This window comes from Capricornis sumatraensis, chromosome 16 (genome assembly GCF_032405125.1).
Source record: "Capricornis sumatraensis isolate serow.1 chromosome 16, serow.2, whole genome shotgun sequence".
In the NCBI taxonomy this organism is placed as follows: domain Eukaryota; kingdom Metazoa; phylum Chordata; class Mammalia; order Artiodactyla; family Bovidae; genus Capricornis; species Capricornis sumatraensis.
The window spans coordinates 32,573,261-32,599,422 of NC_091084.1; the positions used below are offsets into that span (position 1 = coordinate 32,573,261).

The 26,162-nt window shown below is 57.7% G+C and overlaps 1 protein-coding gene across 1 annotated transcript; it reads right to left on the bottom strand.

The window, feature by feature from the left end:
• Positions 1 to 506: 506 nt before the first annotated feature.
• TRIM29 (tripartite motif containing 29) lies at positions 507 to 25,779 on the bottom strand. Its single transcript, XM_068989372.1, has 9 exons — positions 24,976 to 25,779; positions 16,063 to 16,158; positions 15,402 to 15,635; positions 13,731 to 13,929; positions 11,030 to 11,131; positions 8,407 to 8,490; positions 6,176 to 6,274; positions 3,348 to 3,424; positions 507 to 569 (listed from the first exon to the last, which is right to left on the bottom strand). The coding sequence occupies exons 1-9, from the start codon at positions 25,777 to 25,779 to the stop codon at positions 507 to 509; spliced, it is 1,758 nt and encodes a 585-aa protein (XP_068845473.1).
• Positions 25,780 to 26,162: the final 383 nt, after the last annotated feature.

A 26,162-nucleotide genomic window follows, 5' to 3' on the forward strand; every position in this document is an offset into this window, starting at 1 on the left:
GCCGGGCTGGGCACTGATCGGCAGGACCCAAGCAGAGCACATGGGGCCAGTCTTCTCCTGGGTCGGGGGGCAAGCTGCCAGGAAGAAGTGGCCCACATGGATGGGAGGCGGGCAGCTGTTGTGGCCAGGTGCCTACTGACTGGATCATGGCATAGGGGTCCTTGGAGAGAAGTGGCCAACAGGCCTGAAGAGAGCAGGGCTGGGCAGGGAAAGCGGGCGAGTACTGAGTGGGCACCCACCACCAGTCCCAAGAATCCTGCCCAAGAGCAAGAGTGGGGTGGGTTAGGGGAGAAAAGCCCAGCTGTCTCCCACCTCCATCCGAGCACAGGAAAGATGGTGACCCTTAGTTACGGAGCAGGAGAGGCCTGCATGGAGCGCACTGACGAGGAGGAAGGGGGCGGCCAGGCGGCCCTGAGCTAGCGGGCTGAGGGCAGATGAGAAGCGTAGCGAGAGCAGCCGGTGGGAAGGGCGGGGGTGGCGGGGCCTCGCTCCAGCCCATCTGGAACTCATGGGGCCTCGTTGGACCCGATCCCGTTGCCTTTGTTGACATAGAAGGGCCGGTAGTGCGACTGTGTGGGAAAAGGAGAGTGGTTAGGAGGTCTGATGGAACGCATGCCCGCCAGCCAGACCCCACACCCTCACCTCCACCAGGAAGCAGCAGTGGTCTGAATCCCAATAACCCTAGGGCCCTGTGGCCTAACCTGTGAGCTCCATCTACCCTGGGACTAGGGTGGGTGCCAGTGGTATCAGAGTCTCCGGGTTCACATCCTGATTAGAATTCTTTCCACCAGTTGGCGGGTGAGCTTGAACCTCAGCCTGATCAAACGCTCTCTCCATGCCCAGGAAGCCCCTCCCAGCACCATCGTAGCTCCCATTCATCCCGCGTTCTCTACTCTACAGACACACTCACTGAATTTCCACAACCACCCAATTAAGTGGGTTACTATTAGGAAACCCATTTTATACATGAACAAACTGAGGCACAGAGATGCTAAGCAACTCACCCAAGGTCCCTTAGCTAGTAAGCAGAGGCGCTGGGATTCGAACCCCAGCAACCTGGCTCCAGAACTCAGCCCTCGCCTCCACCTGTGGCACTGTACCACTTCTGAGTGTCAGGGGCTGGCCTCTGCTCTCCCTGCATCATTCTCCCTGACAGAAGGGGTTGCAGAGAGGGCGAACCACCCCCCAGCCCAACACAGACTGGGGGCCTCCCCCCACTGCAAGCCCCTCCACCTCTCTCATCCTGGTCCCCTCATCAGGATTCAGGAAGCATCTCTCAGGACAGAGAGGGTGACAACTTTCCTGCCAGCCCTGTGTATTACATCCTGCAGCAATTTCATGAAATCAGCACGCCCCTCTCCTCCCAATCACTTCATCAGGGCCCTGAGCAACCACCCTCCAGGCTGCAACAGAAGAGCACATTTCAGCTGCAGCTTGCCCCTGGGAGGGCCCTGGCTCCTAAAGGGTCTCCAGAAGTGGCTTTGCCCTTGAACTGGGTCACAGCCTGAGCCCATCTCACACCGCACTGATCCCAGGAGACCCCAAGGGTGACCCCAGCCCCTGCCCTGGGCCTGCCTGCCTGAACACCTGTGTCTACAGTAGCTCCTTGCCTACGTCTGGTCCACCATGGAAGTGGGGGCCTGTGGAATGCAAGAGCTAAGAGAACTTAGCTCTGGCCTTGGTTAAACCACTCATTAAACAATGGAAGAGACAGAGATTCAGGGCAGGGAGAGATGGCCAAAGTTCCTCAGCTGCTTAGCAGGAGAGCCGGGCCTGGATCCAGTCCCCTGATCCCCAGGTGCCAGCCTGGACCCCTGAAGAGTCAGTAAGGTGAAGTGGGTAGACCCAGAAATGGCCGAAGCCTTTCTTAAAGGAAGGTTGAGTCAAGCAAATGGATGGCAGGTCAGTGAACAGTGCTGTCTTATTGAGAGCCAAGTAGCAGGTGGGCACAGAGCCCCATGGCATCTGGGCAGGATGCTCCCAGCACATACACACCCATCCCCTACCCATTTCCTCCCAGGCTCAGGGTCACAGCACATGAAAGTTGGAAGACTTAGGAAATCATCCAGGCTATCTGCCCATGTTACAGATGGGAAAACTGAGGCACAGGGGAAGAATGACTCAAGTTGGTGAGAAGACTGGGGCCCAGGCATCCTGACTCCCAGGCCAGCCTCTGCCCACACTAGCACCTGCCCCCATTCTCCCCTCTGTGCTGGGTGCCAGCTGGGGACCGCAGAACCCTGCCCTGCCAGGCATCTCAGGGTGGTGATGAGCCTTCTGTGCTGGGACTGGGGCTCTGGGATGGTGGGAAAGTAGGGGGCGGGTGGGGAAGGACCGAGCCAGGAACAGAAGCCTTCCTTTTTCTTCCCATATCTGCTTTTCGCAGCCCTGCTGTTGCAGTGGCCCTGGGCCTGGTTCAAATTACACATACCATCACTTAGTTCCATCGCCAGCAAATTAAAGGTTCTCTTCCAATTAAACCAGCCCCAGTCACTCTTTGTAGCCTGGAGCAAATCACCTCTATGTTCTGACCTCCAAATACAAAGACAGCAGGGAGCCAGGGGCTCCAGGCCCTGTGCACACAGAGGCCACCTCCATCCAAGGCAGCTGACTGACCCCTTCAGCAGGGCCTGGCGAAGGCCTTGGGAGAGAGCATTCCCAAGCGGAGGCCCAGCCTCCACAGTGAAGGACAGCCCCTGATCACTAAGGTCTTGGGCGGGGCTCAGTATGTAAGATCTACAGATATTGGAGATCAATCCCATCTCAGCACTGCATTGTGGTGTCCCAAAGGGGGCTCTGACTCATCCAGGGTCCCACAGCTACCAGGTGGTTCGACTCCAAGACCATGCTCCTTCTTGTCCTGCTCTTTGATGCCCCTACTCAGCGACATTAGCTATCGAATCTTAAATATCTCTGTTCCCAACTTCACAGCCTCTCACCCACACTATCATCCCAATGGCCTCTATGCTGTCAGAACTAGAGATGCACCCCCAGGGAACTGGGACTCGTGTCTAGGATGCCAGTCCCCCATAGTCAACATTTTGGCCACCATTCAACAAGCAGAGGCAGCCAACAACCATCTGCAAGTTTTAAAAACTGCCCGCTTTACAGATTAGAAAATCAAGGCCCAGAAAATTGGTGCTTACCCAGGCCCCCTGCCTATCAGCCGTTGGTCTTTCTTATACTACCCTTTGCTGGAAGCTGGTGTTCAGGCCACTGCCTCCTCTCTCCATCCTGTGGCCAGGAGATATCACCATGCTCCCACAGGCCCTGGACAAGTGATGACCAGATGCCCCTGGGAGCCCACTCTGGACATGCTAGTGCCCAGGTGGGCGCTTCTCACTCACCAGTAGAGTCTGCTTGCCAGATTTCCAGGTCTGGGGCTGGGCCTTGGGACTCTGGCTCCTGATGAGGGAAGGGTAGCCTGGGGAGACAAGGGGCTCCAGTCAGAGGGAGCACAAGCTGGTGCTCAGGGGCTCAGGGCTGGAGCAGCACAGATGCAGCCAGGGGGGTTGCCATGGAAAATCCTGAGGAGGTGGGCCGGAGGGAGGAGGCACCAAGGCAGACAGAAGGAGGAGGAGCAGACCAGGTGGGCTGGGCCAGGCAGCAGGGGAGCATCACCCCAAATCCAGGCCAGGATCACACCACTTGCGGGGATCGCCACCCACCCCGCTGCAGGCTTACCCCAGAGGCCCCTCTCCTTCCCTCCCCAAAGCCCAGGAAAGCCCCTTTATAAGCACAGTCTGCCCCATCTCCACCAGGAGGTGCTCATTCCAACTCCCTGACCCCTCCACTACATGGACGAGGCTCCCCATTTCCCGGCCTGTCTCCGGCCAGGCACTGAGCTGGACTCCACCTAGGTCTTCCCTGTTCTTATTGTCCTGGACTGCACAGATAATAATCAGCGGTCAGAACTGGAGCCCAGGTGTGCTGGACTCAAAACCTACCGTCTTGCCCCACCTCCCCAGTTCATTTTCCTCTTTCCTGCTTCCCAAGCAGGAGGCTGGGGCCCAGAGAGTGGCAGTAATGTGGCTGTGGTCCAGGTTTCAAACAGCAAGTCCATGGGGCGCTGTCTAGGTCTGGGGTCCTAGAGATGCTAGTCCGGGGCAGCGCTGTCTGAGCCCACCTCCCCATCCCTCTGCCTCAGCCCAGCAGGTTTGTAAGGGCTCCGTCCACAGAACTGTGAAAAGCAGTGTCAGCCCTCAGCCTGCAGAGACCAACAAGGCTGCCTGGGAAGGAATAGACTGTGAGCTGGACGTAGAGGAGCTCAAGAAATTAACAAGGTCTGTCTTGGCAGGGGCAGGCTGGAGCCCTGCACTGGGCTGCTTGAAGGGCAATGAGCTGGTCAGGCCCAGAGCCACCTGCAGCACTGCTGGGCTGCCAGCGAGGCTGGCCCTTCCAGGGCTGACGCTTGGCAAGGGGGCAGAGCCAGAGCAGAGAACCTGGCTGTCTCCCTGCATCTGGGGGTGGGGGCAGCCTTGGAAGGAGAGGAGGAAGCAGAGGGTCCCTCAGGTCCTGAGCGGGAGGCTAAGACAAGGGGGGAATTCAGGTCACTTCTCAGTTCCCAGAAAGAAAACCCCAGGCCAGCCATGAGAGAGGTGGGGATGGGGGTGGGGTGGGGTGTGGCCCAGGAGACCAGCCTGTACAGCAGGGGTTATCCAGGGGCGGGTAGGCTAGGATGGCAGGTGGGGTGGGGGGCATGCATCCTCTGCCAGGGGGCTCTGGGGAGATGGGAGGGACCAGGACACCCTAGAAGTGGCAGACAGCCCCGTAGGATGTCCCAATTGCCCTGCTATGGGAGAGAAAAGAGGGGTGATGCAAAACAGGTGGGTACCAGGATTATTTTTAAACAGCCCACTGCCATCCAGTGGTTTGGAAAACTCTGTGGTGGCCTGTCCCAAGGTGGTGAACTGATAGGGGACTTTCCCAGTGCCTGCCAGGAGAGAGAGAGCCATTAGCACTGGTCCTAGGAGGGGCCAGAGGGGGTCGCCCATCCTGCGGGCACTGCTGCTCTCAAAGCGCTCGCTCAGCCCCCCACCCGGCGCCCCCCGAGTAGATGCAGTTGGGAGCCACGGGGCAGCCCATGCCCAGGACCCCCATCTAGGCCAGTTCTGAGCAGATCTGCATGAAGGTGACAACAAGCGTCCCGGGGGTCTTGGTGTATTTGAGGAGGGGCTCTCCTAGAGCAAGGCCCCCCCACCTGGAGAGACTGTGGACCGCCAGAGAGATGCTGAGGGGCAGGAAAGCTCTGAATCACACCTAAGGGGGGCCATCTTTCCTGCCTGGTGGCCTTTGATCCAAGCTTGACCAGAGAGCAGGGAAGGACCTGCTGTAAGCCAGACAGGCCAGAGCAAGTCCCTGTCCTGGGGATCCTGTAGTCTGGGACCTTCTAGTCATATCCCCTTGTGGGTAGATCCCAGAATCCCAGCCCTGGGTAGAGTCCAGGACCCAGCCCAGAAGGGGCAGCTGGATAAGCAACTGTCTGAGGCTGCTGCCTGAGGGTCCACCTATACCTTTCCCACCCGAGCCCACCAGCCTGCTTATCCAGACTCCTAGGCCAGATGTCTGCCAGCTAGAAGGCAGATAGACCTGCTCCCTCTACCCCCAGAGCTGCCCCGTGGACCTTTAAGAAGAGATGTGAGGGCTGTGGGTCCACTGGGAGCTGGGGTCTGGCTCAGGCTGGCCCCTTGGAATGACCTCAACCCCAGGGGACAGGAGGCATCGACCACTCAGTCTTGTCAAAGAGCTCTGGGGGCAGAACCAGATCGGGAGGGAGGCCTTCAAGATCACGTAGTCCGCCTGGCCCAGAGGGGACTTGGCAGGACTCTGGCTCTGTGGGAGGCTGACAGGTGCTTGGGCCACAGGGTTCTAGAGTCCCCTGAGGCTGGGAGTCACTGGGTGACAAAGTTAAATAAACTTTCTGCAGTAGGAAGACTCGAAATTAAGCCTGATGGAAGCCCCCGGGGACGTCGGGGCACAGGATACAGAGAGTATGGTGTGTCTCCCTCACCCCCGACACTGAGGCCTGTATCACAGTGCATCCCGAGGGGCCCACATGCGGTGGCCCAGCCCTCATGACAGCAGAGACCTGATGGAGGCGGGGTATGGTGAGCAGAGACCAAGGCAGGGCTTATAGAGCGCCCAGAAGACAAGGGCCGGATGGGGGTGAGCTCACCTTTCAGGGAGAAGGAGGAGCTGCCTGCTTGCACCGCAGGCGTGTCGTCAGAGCTCTGAATGGTGGAGGAGTATTCCCAGACCCGGGAGGTGTAGTTACCTGGTGGGGAAAGGAAGCGGAGTCAGCCCAGGGCGGCCTGGCACGTGGGATGGGGGGTTGGGCAGCGAGCAGAGGCCATTTCTGCAAATCTCTCCAGCCCAGCCAGGAGGCAGCTGAGTCCTCATCACACCTCTGACCAACCCTTCCTGCCATCAAGCTGTCCTTCTAAGGCATCGTCCTGCCCTTGCTCTCAGCTTAAGGTACAAAGTCCTTAACACGACCCTCAGCTCTTCCCTGAGCTGATGCTCCCACCCTTCTCCACCACCTCCACTTCCTGGCTTCCCCCTTCCCTCTCCCGCCCTCACTCAACACCCCAGCCAGGCTGTGCCCTGAGCTCCTGATGCACAGCAGGCTCGCTCTAGCTCCAGGCTTTTGGCACAGCCCAGGTCCTCTGCCTAGGAGAGTCCACTTGCTCCCCGACACTTAGTAAATTCATGCATTGGGTCTTCTGGCATCAGCTTCCACATCATCTCCCCCAAGTCTGCGTGTGTCTCAGCCCCACGCCCCGTATATCACACTGTAATTACACGTTGAATGGTCCGTCTCCCCAGCTGGCTCCGTGGGGGCAGGTGGTGTGCCCGTCTGACCCAGCCTTCCACCCAGGGCCTGGCACCTAGCCTGGCTCCTGGAAGGCGCTCACTGTCCGGCTAATGGATGAATGAATGAGTGAAGGAACAAATAAACACAAACACAGCTAAAAGGTGGAGACGGAGGCAGCTGCTCCAAGCCCCGAAATGCTGTGCGGAGGATGAGGCAGGCTGTGGTGCTCCATTTGCAGATGGATATAGAGAGACCTGGGGACAATGGGGCAGGGACACCACGGGGGCATTCGAGAGCTCCCCCGCCTCCCGCATGGAGACCTGCCCACTCCAAACCCTCCCTTTCAGCAGCTCTGAGCACAGCGGCTCTGCTCCGTTGAGCTCACGCCACAGAGGAGCCCCCCAACCCTGGAGATCTCCTGCTGCTGCCTGGGGGGGAAGGGGTCAGAGGGCAGATGGGGGTCGGGGGCTGGCCGCCTGCCCCATCATGAACCCTCACCCATAGGGAGTCTGCATTAAGGCTGTCACTAAGCATGTCCACCCAAGGCTCCAAGGGGCCATTTTCTTTGCCCTCTCATCCATCCATTCATCGCCCCCTCTTCCTCCCATTAAACAAATGTTTGCTGAGCCCATCCTTCTGGACCCTGCAGTGTTAGCGGGGAATAGGACAGACCCAGCATCTGCCTTCACGGAGCTCACAGCGCAACGAACCCAGTCCTGGACATAGAGGCCTGGGCACTGCCCTGTCCACAGTGCCCCAACCCCCAGATCTCTGGATCTACCAACACTCCCACTTCCTTCCTTGCTTCTCCAGACCCCTGGTGCCGTGTCCCCAGGGACTCTGGTGGAGCTGGCCCGAGTCCCCTCCCCATCTGCACGTGGCACACACCCAGGAGCCCCCCAAATCTGGGTCCATCAAAGGCTGGGCCCTGCCCTCGGCAGAGCAGTGCCCTCCACACTTTGGGCAGAGGAGGGGACCCTGCACTTGGCAACTCTCCCTGGGGAAGCACGCCTCCACCCTCATTTCACCCCTTCCGGGTCTTAAGGGCAAGTCGCCCACTTACCTCCCTGGCAAACATGCCTCCTGGCTCTCCAGGGATGGCCCGGCCCGTAGCACACCTGACTTTTCCTTGCCTGCTTCCCTAGTCTGTTTTAACCAGTGTCCAACTTTCTGACACAGGAGTGCACAAATCAGGAAAGGTCCCCTGTGGACCCCTGGCCTGCCACTTGCTGAGGGAAGTCCTCACACACCTCACCCTGGGGTCCGCTTTCCCCAGCTCATCCTTCAGGGAGAAGACCTTACAGACCCAGGGATTCCACTGATGCGGAGGTGCCTGGCTGGCTTTCCTCAGCCGAACGATGTCACACACATGCGTGCACACAAGCACATGTGCGAACCACACAGACACACATACACCTGAACACCCCCTGAGCTTGATAGGATCCTTCCTCACCCATCTCCAGGCCAACCCCACTCCAGCTCCCCAAGTCACCTCGTATGCGGAGTCCCACTGCCCATTGCCCAACCCCCACCTGCTGCCTGCATGGCCCCACACAGAGGCCCTGCCACCCTCCTGCTGAGCCGCCTCCTACCTTTGGTGCCGTATAGGTTGTTGAAGTTCTTCTCCTTGGAGAGGCGGCTGGGGGAGGCCGGCTGGTACGAGGTCCTGGCCCCACCTATGAAGGGGATGAAGAGGGGGCTGTCATCTCAGAAAGGGGGGCCTGGCTCAGCCGGGGGGCCTGTGGCTCTGACTTGAGGGGTGTCAAGCAGGAATCCTTGCCCCCCCAAAACAGCTCCACCTGTCTGGGTCAGGACCGGGGTTCAACCACCAAGATAGCGCCCTTGGGTCTAGGATAAGGCGACCATGTAATTTACCATTCATATCGGAGCAGAATTGAGAGGGATGATGCTAGTTATCAGGCTGAGGGTACCAGTGTAAACTTGGAGAGTCTTGAATGGACTAAGATGTATAGGCATCCTAATTAGAGGCTTTGAGGGTCACTAGAGCGCCCCTGCGCCAGGCCCTGCATGCTGAGACTCCAGAGGCTGGGTGAGAGGTGGGGTGCCCGTGAGGAAGCTGGGCCAGGACCACTGTGGGGGCAGAGGTGCAGTGAGGGCTGCCAGCTGGGTGTTGCTGAGCTGGTACCATGAATATCTCCCCACCTGGGTAAGCTTTCCCAGCGATTGGCCCTAAATGGCATGGGTTTCCCTTTTCCCTCCCTCCCCTATTTGGGCTTCACAACCATCTGGGGAGAAAGGCAGAAAGAAGGGGCTCCACACCTTCACTTCACAGATGAAGACATCGCATGCGTGCGTCAGAGTGCGCGTCGGCTCCTGCCCTCCTGCCTAACCAGCCCCACTCCCGTTCTGGAGGAGAGCAAGCATGCCAAACCTTCACACCTTCGGTCCAGCCCTCTCGCCCCTTGCCCTCTGTCCATCATAGCCATGCCCTCTCTACCAAGCCCTCAACCCCTCTTTCAGGGAGCCTGGAAACTAACCTCTCCTCCAGAAGTCTCACTGCCCAGCCCCACTGCCCCAAAGCTCCCAGACGCAGGCCGCTGGCCCCGCTTCCAGATCTCTGTGCTGACTCTCCTGGCCCCTCCCTTGCCTCTGTCTTGAGCCTGGGAGCCCCCAGAGGGCAGATTTCCTCCTCCCTCCTGTCCTGGGTGCAGGGGCAGAGACAGGATAAACCTGTTCCTTCTGCCTACAAATGTCACAACCTGACTCACAGTCGCAGAGCTGGAGGCTCTCCTAGCAGCTGAGTCCAACCCCCTCCTTCTCAGGTAGGAACACTGAAGGGGCAGTGGCCAGCCCCAGGCCACTAGGCCCCTGGCTCTCCAGGGACATCTGGGCGGGTCCCTGCTCCTTCCTCAACACCCCCATTACTACTCGGCTCCCCTCCGTCTGCAACAGAGCAGGCCAGCCCTGCAGGGCCAGTCGGGGTCTGATACCACCCTGGGTCTGGTCCTCAGAAGCTGGTGAGCCAAAGGTCTGGACCACGGCTAGGGATGCTGAGACGGCTGATTAACGTAGCTCATCTTCCCACAGAACTAGGCTCGAAGGGCAGCGCCCCGGGGGAGGGAAGGAAGCAGAACTGGCCAGCCCGGACCTGGATGGCCCCCACTAGGAATGTAGGGCAGGGTACCTGCGCCCAGCTGCCTCACCGGAAGCCCAGGTGTTGTTTTGACATTGGGTGGGGCGGCCGAGGTTCCTCTCTGCTGAGCTCACCCCTCCAAATACCCGCTGGGGCTCCTCCTGCTGTGCATGCGTGTCTGAGGGTGTGAGTCAGTACCCAGGACCTCAAGGCTCCCCCTCCCGGCCCCTGGTGTCTACCCCAAGTCTCCTGTCTCCCCCCTTGCCTACACACCCTCTCTTCTCCTGACCCCCGACCCCCGCAACACACGCACATGCATGCACATGTCTACCAGGCCCACCCACCCTTATGTAACAAGCATCACTGTGGTTTGTTTGTTGCTGATGCCAAAGAATGTGACGGGCTACCGCAGGGCAAGGACAGGCCGGCGCTGGTCTCTTCCCTCACCCAGCTGGGCAGCACCCATCAGACTGGCCCTCACCTGGGTCTGGGAGGGAGGGCTGGCTGCCTGGGGGAGGGGGACTGAGGAATTTACAAGAGCGCCCCTCAATCCCTGCCCCACTGCCTGGAGGAGCAGGATGGTTCTGGAGGAGCCAGCCCTCCTCCAGGACTACAGAAATCTAAGCAGAAGCAAAACACAGCTCAGCCTGGCGGATGGAAGTGGATGAGACCCTCAGGCGTCCCTCTGGAAGGAAAGAGAAGGAGGTGTGGGCGGGGGGTGGGGGCGGGGGCTGGCATGGGGCACGGAAACCAGTGGGGCAGGTGCCAAAAAGAAGCAAGAGGAGGTGCTGGTGACTGCGCCAGTAAGCACAGGGCCTCCAGGTGGCTCAGTGGCAGAGACGCAGGAGACCTGGGCTTGATCCCTGACGTGGGAAGATCCCCTGGAGAAGGAAACGGCCACCCACTCTAGTATTCCTGCCTGGGAAGTCCCATGGACAGAGGAGCCTGGCTGGCTACAGAGCATGGGGTCACAAAAGAGTCAGACATGACTTGGCATTAAACAACAGGCAGGTACAGGCCAGGACCTTCCCAGGCAAGTCCACGGGGGTTGCCCCCTGGGGAACCTGGCTGCATCTCTCCTGGACCTGCTCTCAGCGGCAGGACCCGCTCCCTTCTCTTACCCTTGGGCGTCAGGTACATGGAGTATCTCTTCATGGCGTCCGGAGCACTCCACTCGCTGGTGTAGCTGTTACTGTAGTTGTTCATGTAGCGGTGGTCACCACCTGGGAAGGAGAGAGCTCGGGTCAGCAGAGGGACAGGTGGGGAGGACGAGCTGGCCCACTGGGGGCATCACTGAGTCAGCCTGTGGCCCCTCTGTCCCAGGGAGAGGCGAGGCCCCCAACCCCAGAGACAGTGGCCCCCTGCCCTGCACCCGCTCTGGCCCTGAGCTCCTGGTGGGTGAGGGAAGGGCTCAGTGGGCCATCCGGCCTCGCTGGGACTGCTTCCTATGAGGAGACGATGAGCACAGCACTTTGCAATTAATAAGGTGCTATTGAGTTCCATTTGTCATCTGACATGTCCGTCAACCCTTGGGCTGGTATGAAGATACCCAGGTGGCAGATAGGAAGATTGAGGAAGATTGAGGCTCAGGAGGTGAGTGAAGCCACTGCCAAGTGTCACATGGCCTATAAGGGCAGATCTGGGATTCGAGCCCCCATGCCCACTTTCTGCCTTTGTCCCAGCCACTGATGACAGCCCAGGGGATGGAATGAGGTCCCAGCACTGGCCTCCAGGGCCAAGGATCCAAGTGGCTGAGTGGAACCATGCAGAGGGGAGTGAGCTACTCAGAAGGGCACCGACTGCCCCCGCCTGGCACCCACCAGCAGAGCCCTGACCCCAATCAGACCTGTTGCTCCACGCTTGCCCTCCACCCCATTCCTCTCTCTTGCTACTTCCCTTCCCTCTTCCTCCAAGAAGAGGAGTGGGGGACTTAGACCTTCACCCTTCATCTCCATCATGTGGGCCAAGCAGGGGCCTGGCGCACAGTAGGCACGTCATGACAAACATCCTCTTTGATGTAGGTCCAGCTCCCTCCCCACCAAGCCCAGGGGGGAGATGCCCTGGTGTCTCTCAGCTCCCTCACCTTTGATGGTGAGAATTGAGCCCCTGGCGGGTGGACAGACCACTATCAAGGAAGAGAAGACGGTCACTCCAAGGTCTGACTCACCGGCCACCCGCCTCCCACCTCCTACAGCCAGACACACTCCCAGCAGCACAGCAGTGACCAAACGCCGACTCGGACGGAGGCCCAGGGCCCCAGGCACAGGTGTAGAGCCGCTGACGTCAGCACGACCCATCCCGCGCCTGGCAGCAGTCTCCCCGCACAGCTTGTACAGGCGCAGGGCCACACCTGCACAGAGGCCACGGCCAACACAGTCATGACCTAGAAATGGCTCCATGGGCGAGTGGCGGTGGGAGGCGGGGGGTCCCTGCACCCGCGAGGCTCACAGGCCACCCCAATGCAGCCAAGGCCATCCTCATGGGTCTGGCCCGACCTCAGCTGAGGAGCTCCCCCACACAGTTTTGTGCCCCAGGGAGCTTGACCCTCACACCCCCTACTCCTCTGCAGGCCGCCAGGAGCAGCAGCTTCTCCGATGAGAAGATGTGGGTGGAGGGTTTGAATAACAGAGCATGAAACCCAGCTCACCCCCTGCTTAGCCGTGTGCCCTTTGAAAATCTTCTGTGAGATGCAATACATCCCGCAGGGAGACTGAGATAGTGCAAGGGAGGCGCTTACACAGAGCCAGCATCCAGGGAGCGCCAGATCACAGAGGGCCATCCTTGCCAGGACCGCCACCATTGTCATTAGGAGGATTTCAGGACCCAAGTGCCCCTTGAAGCAAATGATTGTCTTGTGGCAGTGGCTTATCTGTCCTTAGGGTGGCAATGTCCCTCACATCTCCCGGGGACACTATGTGATGTCAACATTCCCAAGATATACAGACACCAGCCCCTGAGTCCCAGCCCCTCAGCGCACCATACCCCCTTCTCATGCCCCAAAGAGTCACATACTCCCTTTGGAGACCAAAGACAGTCACTTCCTCTGGGTGTTGCAGCTAGAAGTCATTAACTAGGCTGCATCCTCAAGGTCTGGGCCACCGGGTGGAGCTTGGGGAAAGTGTCCAGCTTCAGGCCCTAAAGGGATGGGCTGGGACTGGTGGAAAAGCACTTAACGGGGCAAGTTCTCGTGTTTGGAGGCTTTCTATGAGGATGATTCAGTTGCCTCTGCAGAGGACAGTGTGATTCAATAGAGAAGCTGACTTCAGGGGAGCTGGTGAGTCACCGAGACATGCTGTGCTCAACCACGCCCAGCCAGTCCACCAGGCCAAGTCCACCTCTGGGCTCAGCACTGCTCAGCACAGCCATGATGACAGGCAAGTTCTCCCTCCCAGCATGCATGCAGTTCTAGGTCATGTCCCCTGGAGCCTAGGAAGCCACCAGATTGGAGTCTGGCCCTTACAATTCACAGCGTCCACACTGCTCCTGGCTTAGGTCCCCTAGTCAGACGCAGGGCTGTAAAACCAACCCCCGAGTTTGAGGGACAATCCAGGGAGAAGATGTTTGTCCCTAGTGGTACATCTCCCTAGCCAGTGCCTGGGATGCTCCCCTGGAGGCCCCTTGTAATAGCTGCATAACTTGGGCAGCAACTCCGAGAGAGGAGGGTACCATCTCTGAGTCCTTGTCCAAACACCCTCAGGTGAGATGGGAGGCTGGAAACAGTGAGGTCCCAGCTGCTGGGATGCCAGCCTGAGCCAGGCAGCGGGAACTGACCTAGGAGAAAACCTCCATGGCCTTGGGGCCGGCCCACGGGAGGGGACTTACCATTCTCCATGTGGTTCCTCTCAATGAAGCTGCGGCTCAGGTCCGCCTTGCACATCTTCTCAACGTGGCGCATGCAGACGTTAAGCAGGTCATCCTTGCAGTTGCCCAGCGACTGACCCAGGCCCTCCCCCTCCAGCAGAACGTGATAGGTGGGCAGGGGTGGGGGGAGGGAGTAACTGCTCATCAAAGCACCAAATTCCTACCAGGAAAGGAAAGGAGCCATTAGTGTCCTGGGTCTTTAGGAGCCATGAGGACCCACAGTCTCGCTGGAAGGTTCAACCGGGAGCCAGAGGAGGTGGGGTCTACATCCAGCTCGGCTATTAACTGGCCTCACTTTTCCTAGGGGGCACATTTCTTATTCTTCTGTAAAATGAGAAGGTTTGACTAAAATCCACTAGATGGGGACTTCCCTGGCGGTCCAGTGGTTAAGACTCCGTGCTTTCACTGCTGAGGGCACTGGCTAAATCCCTGGTTGGGGAACTAAGATCCCCACAAGCCAAAAAATAAAATTAACTTTTAAAGAATAACTAAATAAAATCCACTAGATGCTAATATCCCTGATGGCACTAGCAGTCGGATATGTGACCCCATGGCTCCCACCTCTAAAACTGGATGCATGGTGCCTCCCCACAGCGGTTTATTTGGGTTTATGGGAGCAACCCAACCTGCCAAGTCTTTGGGAGTGAAACCACCAAAGAAAGGCAAGGAAATACTAGCATTGTGGGTCAGTCACAGCGGTCTCCCCCCCGCATGTGCCCACTCAGTCCTGCCTCTATTCTCTGGCACGTCTTACCTCCTTTCTCCCTTACTGGAGACTCTCTCCTGCTTTTCAAATCCTAACAGGCTTTCAAGACCCAGTTCAAGTTCCACTGCCTCGACAAAACTGTCTCCATGCTGTCTGCCCTTCCCAGAGCTTCCACAGGCACTTATCTCCTGAACCATAGGCTTTTCCACTTAATTACAGGCTCCTCTGTATTCTCTAATTGTGCGTGTCTTATCTTCCCAGCTGGACTGCAGTTCCTTGAGGGCAAAAACTGCACCTTCTACCTTTCTAGTCTCCACAGCACCTAAAACAGAACTGGGTGTATAGTGCCCCAAATACTCTAGCAGATGGGAGGACGGAGGAACAGATGGACAGACCACATCAAAGAAAGCAAATCCACATGCTTACTTGCCACCCTCCCATACCCAAAGCAGGCATCACTAATCTATCATGGAGCTATTTCCTGAAGTACTGAGCCTGAAGTACTATTAATATGTATCAGTTGAAGTTGGTACAAGGTGATCTTTGTGTGCCATCTTTAAAGTAGGTAGGATGGCTTGGATGGAAATTAAATAGACAGATGGAATGGAGCTTAAAGGGATGGATGGATGATGAATGGTGGATACATGGATGGATGGACAGATGGACAGTGGATGAGAGTTTGGGTAAGTGGATGGAAGAAGGAGGGGCTGGACGGGATGGAAGGAGGAGGGGCTGGATGGGATGGAAGGAGGAGGGGCTGGATGGGGTGGAAGGAGGAGGGGCTGGATGGATGGAGGGAGGAGGGCTGGATGGATGGAGGGAGGAGGGCCTGGATGGATGGAGGGAGGAGGGCTGGATGGATGGAGGGAGGAGGGCTGGATGGATGGAGGGAGGAGGGCCTGGATGGCAGCGGAGCTGCTCGTTACCTGTAGGAACAGCACAGAGTCGCTGATGCTGTGCAGCTGCTCCCTGGTCTGCTTGTCATCCTGCAGCAGCTTGGCCCTCTCTTCCAGAGCATCCACGATCACCTTCACCTGGTCCACTGCGTCCTGCTCCCGCTGCTCCAGTGCAGCCCTCACTTCCTCCTTCTGCTTCTCCAGGTCCCGCACCAGGTCCCGGAAGCTCTGCTCCAGGATGGCCTTCTCGTTGGTGGTGAAGCTCTGGGTCCAGGGTGAGGGGAGAGGTGAGGGGTGCGTCTTTATGTCCCAGCATAGAGTCAGGGCATTTCTACTGCCCCGACTCTGCAAGCCTGTTCAGCCAAGAATCTCATTCGAAGGGATGAGGGATCCCTATCTCTTGATAGAGATGGCCAGGGTGTTTTTACAGCCCACCCTTCCTTATCCATCAGCAGCTCCTCCCACTTAATGGGTTTGCATGAACCATCATTCTACGCTTGGGCAACTCTATGGGTCCAAAAGTTCCAGAGGAGTCAGGGTGTGTCCACTGAAACCTCAGCCAGAACCAAGCATCATTCAGAAAGTGAACTGATGAGCTGTTTATGTAGCCAGGTTCAAGAGCGAGAGCCCAGGCCCAGGCCTGCCTCCTCCAGGCCGCACCAGCTGGGGGGAGACCCTGGGCGCTGCTCACCTTGATGCGGTCCTTCTCCTTCTGCCACTTCTCAGCTTCATCTTCTATCTCAATGATCTTGAGCTGCAACTGCTCTTTTTGCAGTGACAGCTCCGTCTGTAGGGAAGGAGCCGGGGTTGGAGGAGACGTCAGGGGGAGGAAGTGGAAAAGATCCAGAGAGTCAGGGAGGAGGGCCCACAAATCATCACTCTGCCCTTCATTCACCCAACACTCACTGGGCCCTTGAATATGCCAGGCACTGTGCCAGTCACCAAGGATCCAGCAACAAGTCAAGCGCCACCTCATTGTAAACTCTGGGCTCTGAGGCTGGGCAGCCCAGCCATGTGTTTGTAAGGCGGACCCTCTACCAGGCCCTCCACCCAACGTGAGCAGGAAGGAAGCTCATTAGGGGGTTCCTGCTCCTTTCAATGGACCTAGGGCCATTGGGGAGCAGCTTACAGGAGAAAGGGGACCCAGCCCAGCTCAGCCCAGCCCAGCCCAGGGAGCGTCCCATGGCAGTAAGAGGGAACAGCGTTTCTGTGGCATGACGTGAGGCTTGTGTTGCAAGCAGGAGTCTGGGTTGCCGCCAGCGGGGAGTCCGTCTGGGCAGGCACAGCTATAAACCTGTTTATGGGAAATGGAGCGCACTTTGCAGTCTGGGCAAGATTGGGATTTTATTCAAGTCCCTGGGAGAGGAGAGAGGCCAGTGAGCAAGGCAGTGAGGGTGGATGGGAGAAAGGAAAGAAAGGGTCCAGGGTCCATCCTCAGGAAGAGAACATGGGCTGTCAGGGTCTGGGGTGGGTTGGGAAGAGGATCAGGAGTGAACTGGGACATGAGCTCTGATACGGAAAGTGTGGATAATAGCTTCCTTCCGTTGGAGAAACACCCTTCTCTGAAAAGCAGCTACAACACAGACCAAAGGGGGAGCGTGAGCTATGTGGGTGTGCAGTCACTCAGCTGTGTCTGGCTCTGTGACCCCACGGACTGTAGCCCTTCAGGCTCCTCTGTCCATGGGATCTCCCAGGCAAGAACACTCAAGTGGGTTGCCATTTCCTTCTCCAGGGGAATCTTCCTAAGCCAGGAATCAGACCCGCATCTTCTGCTTTGCAGGCAGATTCTTTACCCGTTGAACCACTGAGGAAGCGCGCATGAAGCTAAGGCCAAGCCAGTCCAGCCAAGAGGCACCTCTTCTGTTCTGTGGGTTCCCCACTAGCGCTCCTAAAACACCTTCCAGTTTGAAAGGCAGGTGGGTGATCTCCACCTGAAAGCAGGAAGACTGGGCATCCGAGAGCACCCCAGAATGCTCAAGGTCTCCCCGTTACACTGGATTTTGAACAGAGTCCCAACCCTTTCCAGCCATCTCCTTGAGGAAACTCAAGAAGAATCAAGATGTGGATGCCACAAACTACCAGGAATGTGAGCTCTGCTGGCAAGGAGTCCTGAGCAGCTGTGCACACACGTCACAACTCCTGGATGCTCCCCCAGGCCAGGGGGTGCTGGTGGGTCCCTGGTGCAGAGACCTAGTGAACTGGACTGATGGAGGAGAGAGCATCCTGGCTTTTGTGGGAAAGAGCACTGAGAAGCTGGTGGGGATGGTGGGAAGGACTGGGGCGGGAGCTGAAAAGCTCCCAGACCCGAAGCCCCGGATTCCCACCCCACCCCTCTGCCCACACCCCAGGGGTCTCCGGGCCGCAGACTCTCAGTTCTTCTCAGGAAGCCAGTGCCCCACCAGCTACACACAAGAAATCCCACAACATGGAAAATGCCACCAGCCAAGATGGGAAATGTTTGTGAAGAGGAATGAAAGCAGATGAGGACGGGGGTTTGGCCCAATCTCTGGACAAAGGCTGGGAGGAGCCAGCTGTCCACAGACAGGGTGGAGGGAGGGTGGAGAGCAGAGACAAAAAGACCCCACGTGGGCAGTGGAGACTCTGCAGGAGGCGGGCGGAGCCAAAAGCCCAAAACACAGAAGTGGGCAGAGCTGGTAGCCTGGAACGTTCGTGAGAAGCCTGGGACTGGTAATGGGTCCAAGCTGTGAGAAAGAAGCCTAAAGGCTGAACAGTGCTGGGCAACTTTCCCATTCCTGGATAACCCCCTCACCCCCTCACCTGCAGCAAGCAAGGCCTGAGGAGGTGGTGGGGGGCGGGGGGGCGACACTGGAATCCACCTCCCCCTGCAGCTGAGATGTCACCAGCCCAGAGATGAGCGGCTGGCACTGGGGTTCCTTACCCCTACCTCACACCCAGAACAAGGAGAGCAGAGAGCAAACGTGCATTCACTCCCCAGGCCTGGGGAAGCGGTGACAGGGCAACTCTTCCATGAAACAAGCCTAGGGAAATCCAGGAGGGACCCTACCCAGAGCCCAGGACTGGGAGTCCAAAGGTTTGAATCCAGTTACCACCACGTCCAGGCAGGTGGCCTTTGCAAGTTACTAAACTCCTCCATGCCCCAGTCACTCCATCTTTCATGGAGGTAGGAAGAGGACCACCTTCCAGGCAGGTGAGACTCTAGAGAAAAGCACTGGCCACTGGCCCCATCACCACTGCTGTGTCAGGCACCTTCCATGGGCCAGAACTCGGAGGGGAGAGGACAGGGAGGCAGGCAGGCCCGCAGGGCAGGTAAGCCGGGGGAGCAGGCAGGGGTGAGCAGGTGAGCCTTGATGGTGTTCAGAGGTTGGGATGCTGTGTGCGAGGGTCCAGGTGTGGTATGTACACCGTCAGGATACAGAGTAAAATGTACAGAAAGGAGGGAGGTCCAGACATCAGGCTGAGAATGTGAAGTGAAGTGAAAGTCGCTCAGTCGTGTCCGACTCTTTGCGACCCCATAGACTGTAGCCCACCAGGCTCCTCTGTCCACGGGATTCTCCAGGCAAGCATACTGGAGAGGGCAGCCATGCCCTTCTCCAGGGGATCATCTCGACCCAGGGATTGAACCCAGATCTCCTGCGTTGCAGGTAGATTATTTACCATATGAGACACCAGGGAAGCCCTGGGGATGTAGAGACTAGATGGTGGATAACTGAAGACTGGAGGATGTTGGGGGAAAACAGAACAGAAGGAGGATAAACGGGGTGCAGGCGGGCTGCCCCCTGTGAGTGGTAGGAGGTTTTCCTAGAGAAGAGGGAGGTGAGGAGCCAGTGGAATGCACAGACGTCTGTGCGTTGGGAATGTCTTACCCACAAGAGCACAGACTCACTGGCCAAGAGGGAGGAAGATGGCACTGAATCCCCTGGGGGGGGCTTTAGAACAGTGAAGAGCCTCAGCCAAGGGCAGCAGGAGTCAGCCCCGGGGGTCCAGCCTGTGTAAGATAGGCCGGAAAGAGGGAGGCTAGTGGGAGGGGATGTGCCGAGGAGAGCCAGAGATGCTGGCCAGTGACCTGGGAGGGGTGGAGGGAGAGGCTGCCAGCCGACCTGTAAACATGCAAGGGCAGGGTCAGAAGCGGAGCCCTGCTGTCTGCAGCCGTGGGTGGAAGCATCAGTCAGGGCGGCAGAGACTGGTCTCCTGGTTTCTTTGGGGCACCAGGGAAGTCAACACGGGCGGAGTGGAGGCCTCGCAAGCCCCAACTTGCCGAGCACAGTGGGATCTTGGAAGGGACCTGGGGCTGTGAATTCTGTGCTACTAGAAGGGTCTGCTCTCACATCTGGGGTGAGTGCTACCCTGTTAGGAGAGGAGGGTTCGGGCTGAGACCTCTGGGGATGTGAACAGCATCTGTTTAGTCCTTGGCAATTTTTCCCTGCTAGCCAGGCTGCACAAAAGCCAGACGAGGCAGGAGACAGAAAACAATATAACATAGGAAGGTTCTGAAATACTGAGTTCTCCTGTCACCATAGAAGGAAAGACCCTAACTGCTTTGTTGAGCAGCCACTGTGTGTTTGCATTTCTCCTTTCATCTCAAAAGCCCCCTGGGGAGGTAAGACGTGTTGTCCCCATTTTACAGGTACAGAAACCAAGGCCGAGGCAGATTGAGGAGCTTGCCTGAGTTTTCCCAGTGAGGAAATGAGAGGACCACGACACAGAGACTGGACTCAGCTCAGCTACATGGCCTCAACCCCTGGGCTGTTCTCTGTATCATCCAGGACATCGTAGTGCCAGGCCTCCCCACCCCCTACCTCATAGATGAGGCAGTTCATGGATTCTGCCTCTCTCCCTGTCCTCCCCACACCTCCCCATCACCCCCTAAGGCCCCGCTTTCTCCTTCTCCTCCCTGAGCTTGCTAAGTTGTTTTGAGTCATGTGCAACTCTTTGCAACCCTGTTGGACTCTAGCCCACCAAGCTCCTCTGTCCATGGGATTCTCCAGGCGAGAATATTGGAGTGGGTTGCCATGCCCTCCTCCAGGGGATCTTCCTGACCCAGGGATCAAACCTGTGTCTTTCAAACCTTCTGCACTGGCAGGTGGGTTCTTCACCACTAGTATCACCTGGGAAGCCCACCCTCCTCCCTAGGAATCTGATTAAATCCCCTGATGGCTGATGGGGCCTCAGCTCCTGTCGGCTCCACCCCGTCTACACCTCCCTCCGACTTCCCTCTGCTCCCTGCTCACCCCCTCCGCCCTGCCCAGACCTGCCCCTAAATACCTTCTTTGTTTCCTTCTCCCACACTCCTCCTGTTGCCGCTTGCTCTGTGGCTGGGATGGGCCCTGCGTAGGCCACCCAGTCTTGAAATCCTTCCAGCCTTGGGGGAGCAAAGAGGTGGCCGGCAGCTGGTGCTGCCTCGGCCGGGACAGACAGGGCCTTCAGATGCAGACACACCTGAGCACTCACCTGAACAGGTGTGCCTGTGCCGCCCCAGGGAAGGGGAAATGGGGCCCAGGATCCTCCTCTGGTCTGAATTAACCACACGGGCCACTGGCTATGACATTTGCCAAATGAGCCAGTTAATTGCCAAATTTGTACTTTCAGACAAATGGTAATTATCTGGATAAGAATCTGAAATGCTGGATAGATTTCCCCATTCCCACCCAGATGTCAACCAGCCCAGTATTCGTCGGCTTTGTTGGGACTCACCATTCCTCCTGCTTCCTTGGACGTCAGGATGCAGAAGGGGCAAGATGGGTGGGGAAGAGCATCATCCAAGCGCACCCACAGAGGTCATCCCACTGCCTTTCTCACTCACCCTGTCCCAGGGCAGTTTTCCCCCCAATATCTCTGAAAAGAGTGGTCCCAGACATGCCCCCAACCCCATTCCAGGCCTTTAGCCACCTGGCTCCTCTTCCTGAACTTGGTCATGGTGGTCCACCCAGAGAGCCCCAAAATCCCAGACCAGCACATCTCCCAAAGCTCAAAGACCAGTAATTGCCCATGGCCAGCAGCCTGGCAGCTCAGACTTCATGAAAAAACGGAGCAATGAGACCAGAGGCAAAGCCACAGACCACTGTGGCAGAAAGGAACTGAGCCAAATGATGGCGTCAGGAGAGTGGCCGAGATGTTGAATATGAGCTGCACTACTGAGTTAGGACCTCGCCCTCCAGAGCAATGCTTGTCCTGAGCGCTCCTCCCCATGCCTGGCCAGACTGCCGACCTAGAGCCTGGAGAACCTACAGAATGGCAGACGACCCTGCAGCAAGAGTCGTGGCCAGGAATCCTCCACTCTGACCCAATGCAGCAGAAGGTACGCGGGAGAGAAGAAGACAGGCCCTGAGACACAGAACAGGATGGATGTGCACGTTGCAAGGGCTTCCCAGTTGGTGCTAGTGGTAGAGAACCCGCCTGCCAATGCATCAGGCGTAAGAGACTTATCCCTGGGCTTGATCCCTGGGTCGGGAAGATCCCCTGAAGCAGGGCATGGCAACCCACTCCAGTATTCTTTCCTGGAAAATCCCGTGGACAGTGGAGCCTGGGGGGCTACAATCCTTGGGGTCACAAAAGAGTCAGACATGACTTAGCAACTAAACAACAACAGAAATCTCATCAATCTGAGCCAGAGGCAGAGGTGTGCAACTCGGGACATCTGTGGACCCTCCTTGAGACATTCAGAGTGGAACTGGAAATCTTCTGATCTTGGGTCGGCAGAGGAAGGCCTGTCGTGTTGGCGGCACACCGAGTAGCCTTTCTCCAACACCACCTCTGCTCGGATTCTGCAGAGGAGGCCCAAACGCACTGCAGCCCAGGGTGTTGTCTATAGTCTCATGCAAGAAACCATGACAGATCAGTGATGGCCTCATCGGGGCCTCGCCGACCAGCCTGCAGAACAGGTTCGGGACAGGACTTCTTGCAAAAAAGTTGTGTGTAGGCTGATGTTTGGGTCTGCAGGGGCTGCCTCTGAAGGATGTCAGGGCCGACAGGCTCCTTCACTTTGATCTGTCAACCTACCTAAGGCTGCCCTGTGCCAGAGCCCCAGGCTTGGACAAAGAGCTCCACTCCACCTCTGTCTCCACTCAGCTGCTCAGCACCACCCCTCCCTGCCTACCTATGCTGCAGCGCACACACACACACACACACACACACACACACAGTCTGAAGCTCCCACCATTCAAGTCACTCCAGAGGATCAGACATTTCCCCCTGAGGCCCTGTAAGGCACACACCTCCTGAATCCCACCCCTCTTTCCCCAGTTGCTCTCAAACACTGGAAGAGGACTCAGGGGGCTTCTTCCTTAAGCACTGAGCCTGGACAGGTCCCTTCCTTCCTCTGGGTCTGTGTTCCCATGCAAGGTGGAGAGGAGATGGCAAGGTTGCTCATTCTCCATCCAGCCTCGCGTTCTGTCCTCTGCAAGTCGATGTTTACTTACAGCCACTGCTGTGCAACTAGGCGGATGCACCCCAGACTGGTCTGTGCGCCTGAGCTCTGCCTCTTGACCTCCATCACGAGCCCTAGAGCATGAACTCCAAGTCCCAGGTGCTGCCAGAGAAAACTGCCCAAGACTGTCCTGTCCTCTGGGGCACTCAGGCTTTTCTTAAGTGGAGATACCCTGGTTTCAAATAAAATTTGGGACCAAGCCCTACACATATAACAGATAAATAAGAGTTGTTGTTCTTCAGTCACTAAGTCGTGTCTGACTCTTCTGTGACCCCATGGACTGTAGCCCACCAAGCTCTGCTTCCATGGGATTCTCCAGGCAACACTACTGGAGTGGGTAGGTGCTGGAAAATCCCATGGACAGAAGAGCCTGGCAGTCTACTTCCAGAGGGTTGCGAAGATTCGGACATGACAGCGCGAGCATGGCACAGCTGCTTGCAGTAGCGATAGGAGCCTGCGCCCCTGCCTTCTGGGTGTCAGTTTGCCCCCCTCCTCATCCCTGAGGTCTCAGAGACATTCCTAAGAATCGTCAGGCTCCAGGGGGTCATTTGAAAACTTCCAATCTGGTCCAATCCCTTAGTTTCATGTGAAGGGAAACCAAGGCTGAGAGAACATAAGGGACTTGTCCACTGTCTCACAGCTGGTTTGAGGAAAAACTAGGACTGGAGCTGAGTCTCCCAAAACCCAGCCTGGGGCGCTGCAATTTCTTGGTTGTGGTGGTTGAGGATAATTAACCCGCAATCTGTTTTGATTCCCTAAGTGAGATCCTGGAGGAGATCCATGGCCCCTGCCCCAGCTCCATCTCCCTGTCTGAAGCCTGAAGCCAGGCTGGGGTCAGGGAGTTAGGGAGACTAGGACCACCTTTCTTTCCTGGGCCAAATGAGGCTCCTGAAAAGGCTCTTTGAGCCTTTTGTCATCTCTGACTCGTCTCTCCTGCCCAGGAGTATGGATAGGAAAGAGTGACCCACAGACTTCAGGTCAGGAAGGTTGGGCACAGAGGGGGGCCTGTGCTGCCCCATTCTGTGGGGTGCAGAAAGCAGAGTCCCCTGCCTTGACAATGAGCATGGCTGACCCCGGCTGGAGGACACACCACATCAGGGGGCTGTGTTGTTGTAGAGGGAGGAGTCCCAGTATCTGTGCAGCCACAGACGAGCCCTTATCCCAGCACACCCTCTCCAGGAGTAAGGCGTACCACATTCACAAGCCTCCACACGCCTCTGCTCCTCCCCGCAGAAGCACAGGCAGAATCACGTACACAGAACACATGTGAACACACTCACATGCTACATATACAGTCATATGCAAGCATCCATACACAGACATAAGCACCCACGTGCACAGAAAACACACGCACACACGCACACACATGTACACCCCCCCCCCCCGACTCCAACTGCCACGAGTGTCCACCTATAGGCAACGGCCACACACACAAAGCACTGAGCGTCCAGCTGAGGGAAGGATAAAGAAGGCTGCTGGGAGTGTCAAGACTGGCTGGGGGATCAGACAGAACAACAAGGAGCCACTGTCCTACAGAGACCAACTCCGAGGTCAGGGGAGAAAGGGCCTTGACGTGGTCCCCAAATTCCCTCCTCCTTACCCATGACTTATCCCCATGAGCCAGTCCTCCTCAGCTAGGAAGAATTCTCTCTCCATTAAGTAGAAAGAGGTGGCTTTCCCAGTGGCTCAGATAGTAAAGATTCTGCCTGCAAGGCAGAAGACTGGGTTTGACCCTTGCGTGGGGAAGATCCCCTGGAGAAGGAAATGGCAACCCACTCCAGTATTCTTGCCTGGATAATTCCATGGATAGAGGAGCCTGGTGGGCTACAGTCCATGGAGTCGCAGAGTTGGACACGACTGAGTGACTTAGCACCGAAGTAGAAAGGAAGGAAGAAGCACCCAGCCAGGCAGAGAGCCCAGGATGGAATGCTGATTTCCTGGCCTGACTTGAATTTATCCTATGACCTTGGCCAAGCCCCCCATCTTTGCTGAGCCCCTCTTTGCTCATTTAGGAGATGACTTGACTCCTGAGGCCTTAGAGGATAGGGGAACCATCTCTGACTCCCAGTCTGGGGGTAGGAGGGGAAAGGACTGTTTTCTGAAAGAACCAGGAACAGCAGAGAGGTAAGCCCCAGACCCTGGGAGCGGCCGGTGGAGCAGGTGAGGTGGGAGGGCACTGCAAGGGCGGCCAGCTCTTACCTCCTTCTCGGCCTTGGCCTCTTCCACGGTCACGGTGCTGTGGTTCTTGTGCTCCTGGAACATGCAGAGGTAGCAGATACAGGTCTGGTCCGTCTGGCAGAAGAGCTCCATGGTCTTGCCGTGCAGGGGGCACTTGCGGGCCTCGAAGTCCCGGATGGGCTCGAGCAGCTGGTGGTCGCGGAAGGCGGCGCCCTCCAGGTGGGGCTTGAGGTGCAGCTCGCAGAAGGAGGCCTGGCACACCAGGCAGGACTTGACGGCCTTCTGCTTGTTGCCGATGCACGAGTCGCACAGGACCTCCTCGGAGCCCGACTTGGAGCGCAGGAGGGTGCTGGAGTCGCCCCGGGGGTAGCTGTTCCGCCGCACATCTCCGGGCTCCACGATGGACACCGAGGGCTTCCGGGGCTCTGAGAATATGGACCTGCGCGGCTCCCCCTTCTCGGCAAAGGAGACAGGTGGCTTCTTGGCAGCCCCCAGCTGGAGCCCGGCGTAGGGAGACCTCCTGCCTTCCCCAGAGTCCATGCTGAAGTAGCTGGAGCTCTTGTCATCCACCGACTCGACAAACTGGATAATGGGCCGCCGCCACTCGCTGCCGGAGAACAGGGAGCTCCTGCCTTCGCCCGGCTTCAGGGCGCCGCCTGCGCCCTTGCCCTCGGCCACCTCCCCGCCGTGCCCGTTGGCAGTCTTAGCCTCTTTGCCTTCAGCTTTGACCCCATTCTCCAGGCTGCCGTTGGGGCCCAGGGGGCTGCGGACATCCCTGACTTCCGGGCTGGCCCCGTTGCTCCTGGAGGCGTCTGCAGCTTCCATCGCGGCTCACCTGGCTGGTCTTTGTTGGGCGCGCTGGGGGTTCAGGTGGGTGACCTTTCGGGCGGCGGCGTCTCTGCAGGAGTGAGACAGGCAGCCACGGAGCCCGAGACACACCTACCGGAGCTGAGAGGAGGGCCTGACACAACGGGCGGGCAGGAGAGGCAGGCGGCTCCCAGAGCCAGCAGAGCAGCTAATTATACAGAAGGGCCACGCCCCGCACATTCATACCTAACCTGGTGTTTTAAAGAAGTGTTTTTATTCTTCCCCAGTTTAATTATTTTCCACGGCTCAGCAACCAGTTGGGCTGCTTCCTTCTGATACACTTTCTTCTCATCAGTAAAGCGGGAGCTTCTGTCCTCGCAGGTGGGCAGGCTTCGCTGAGC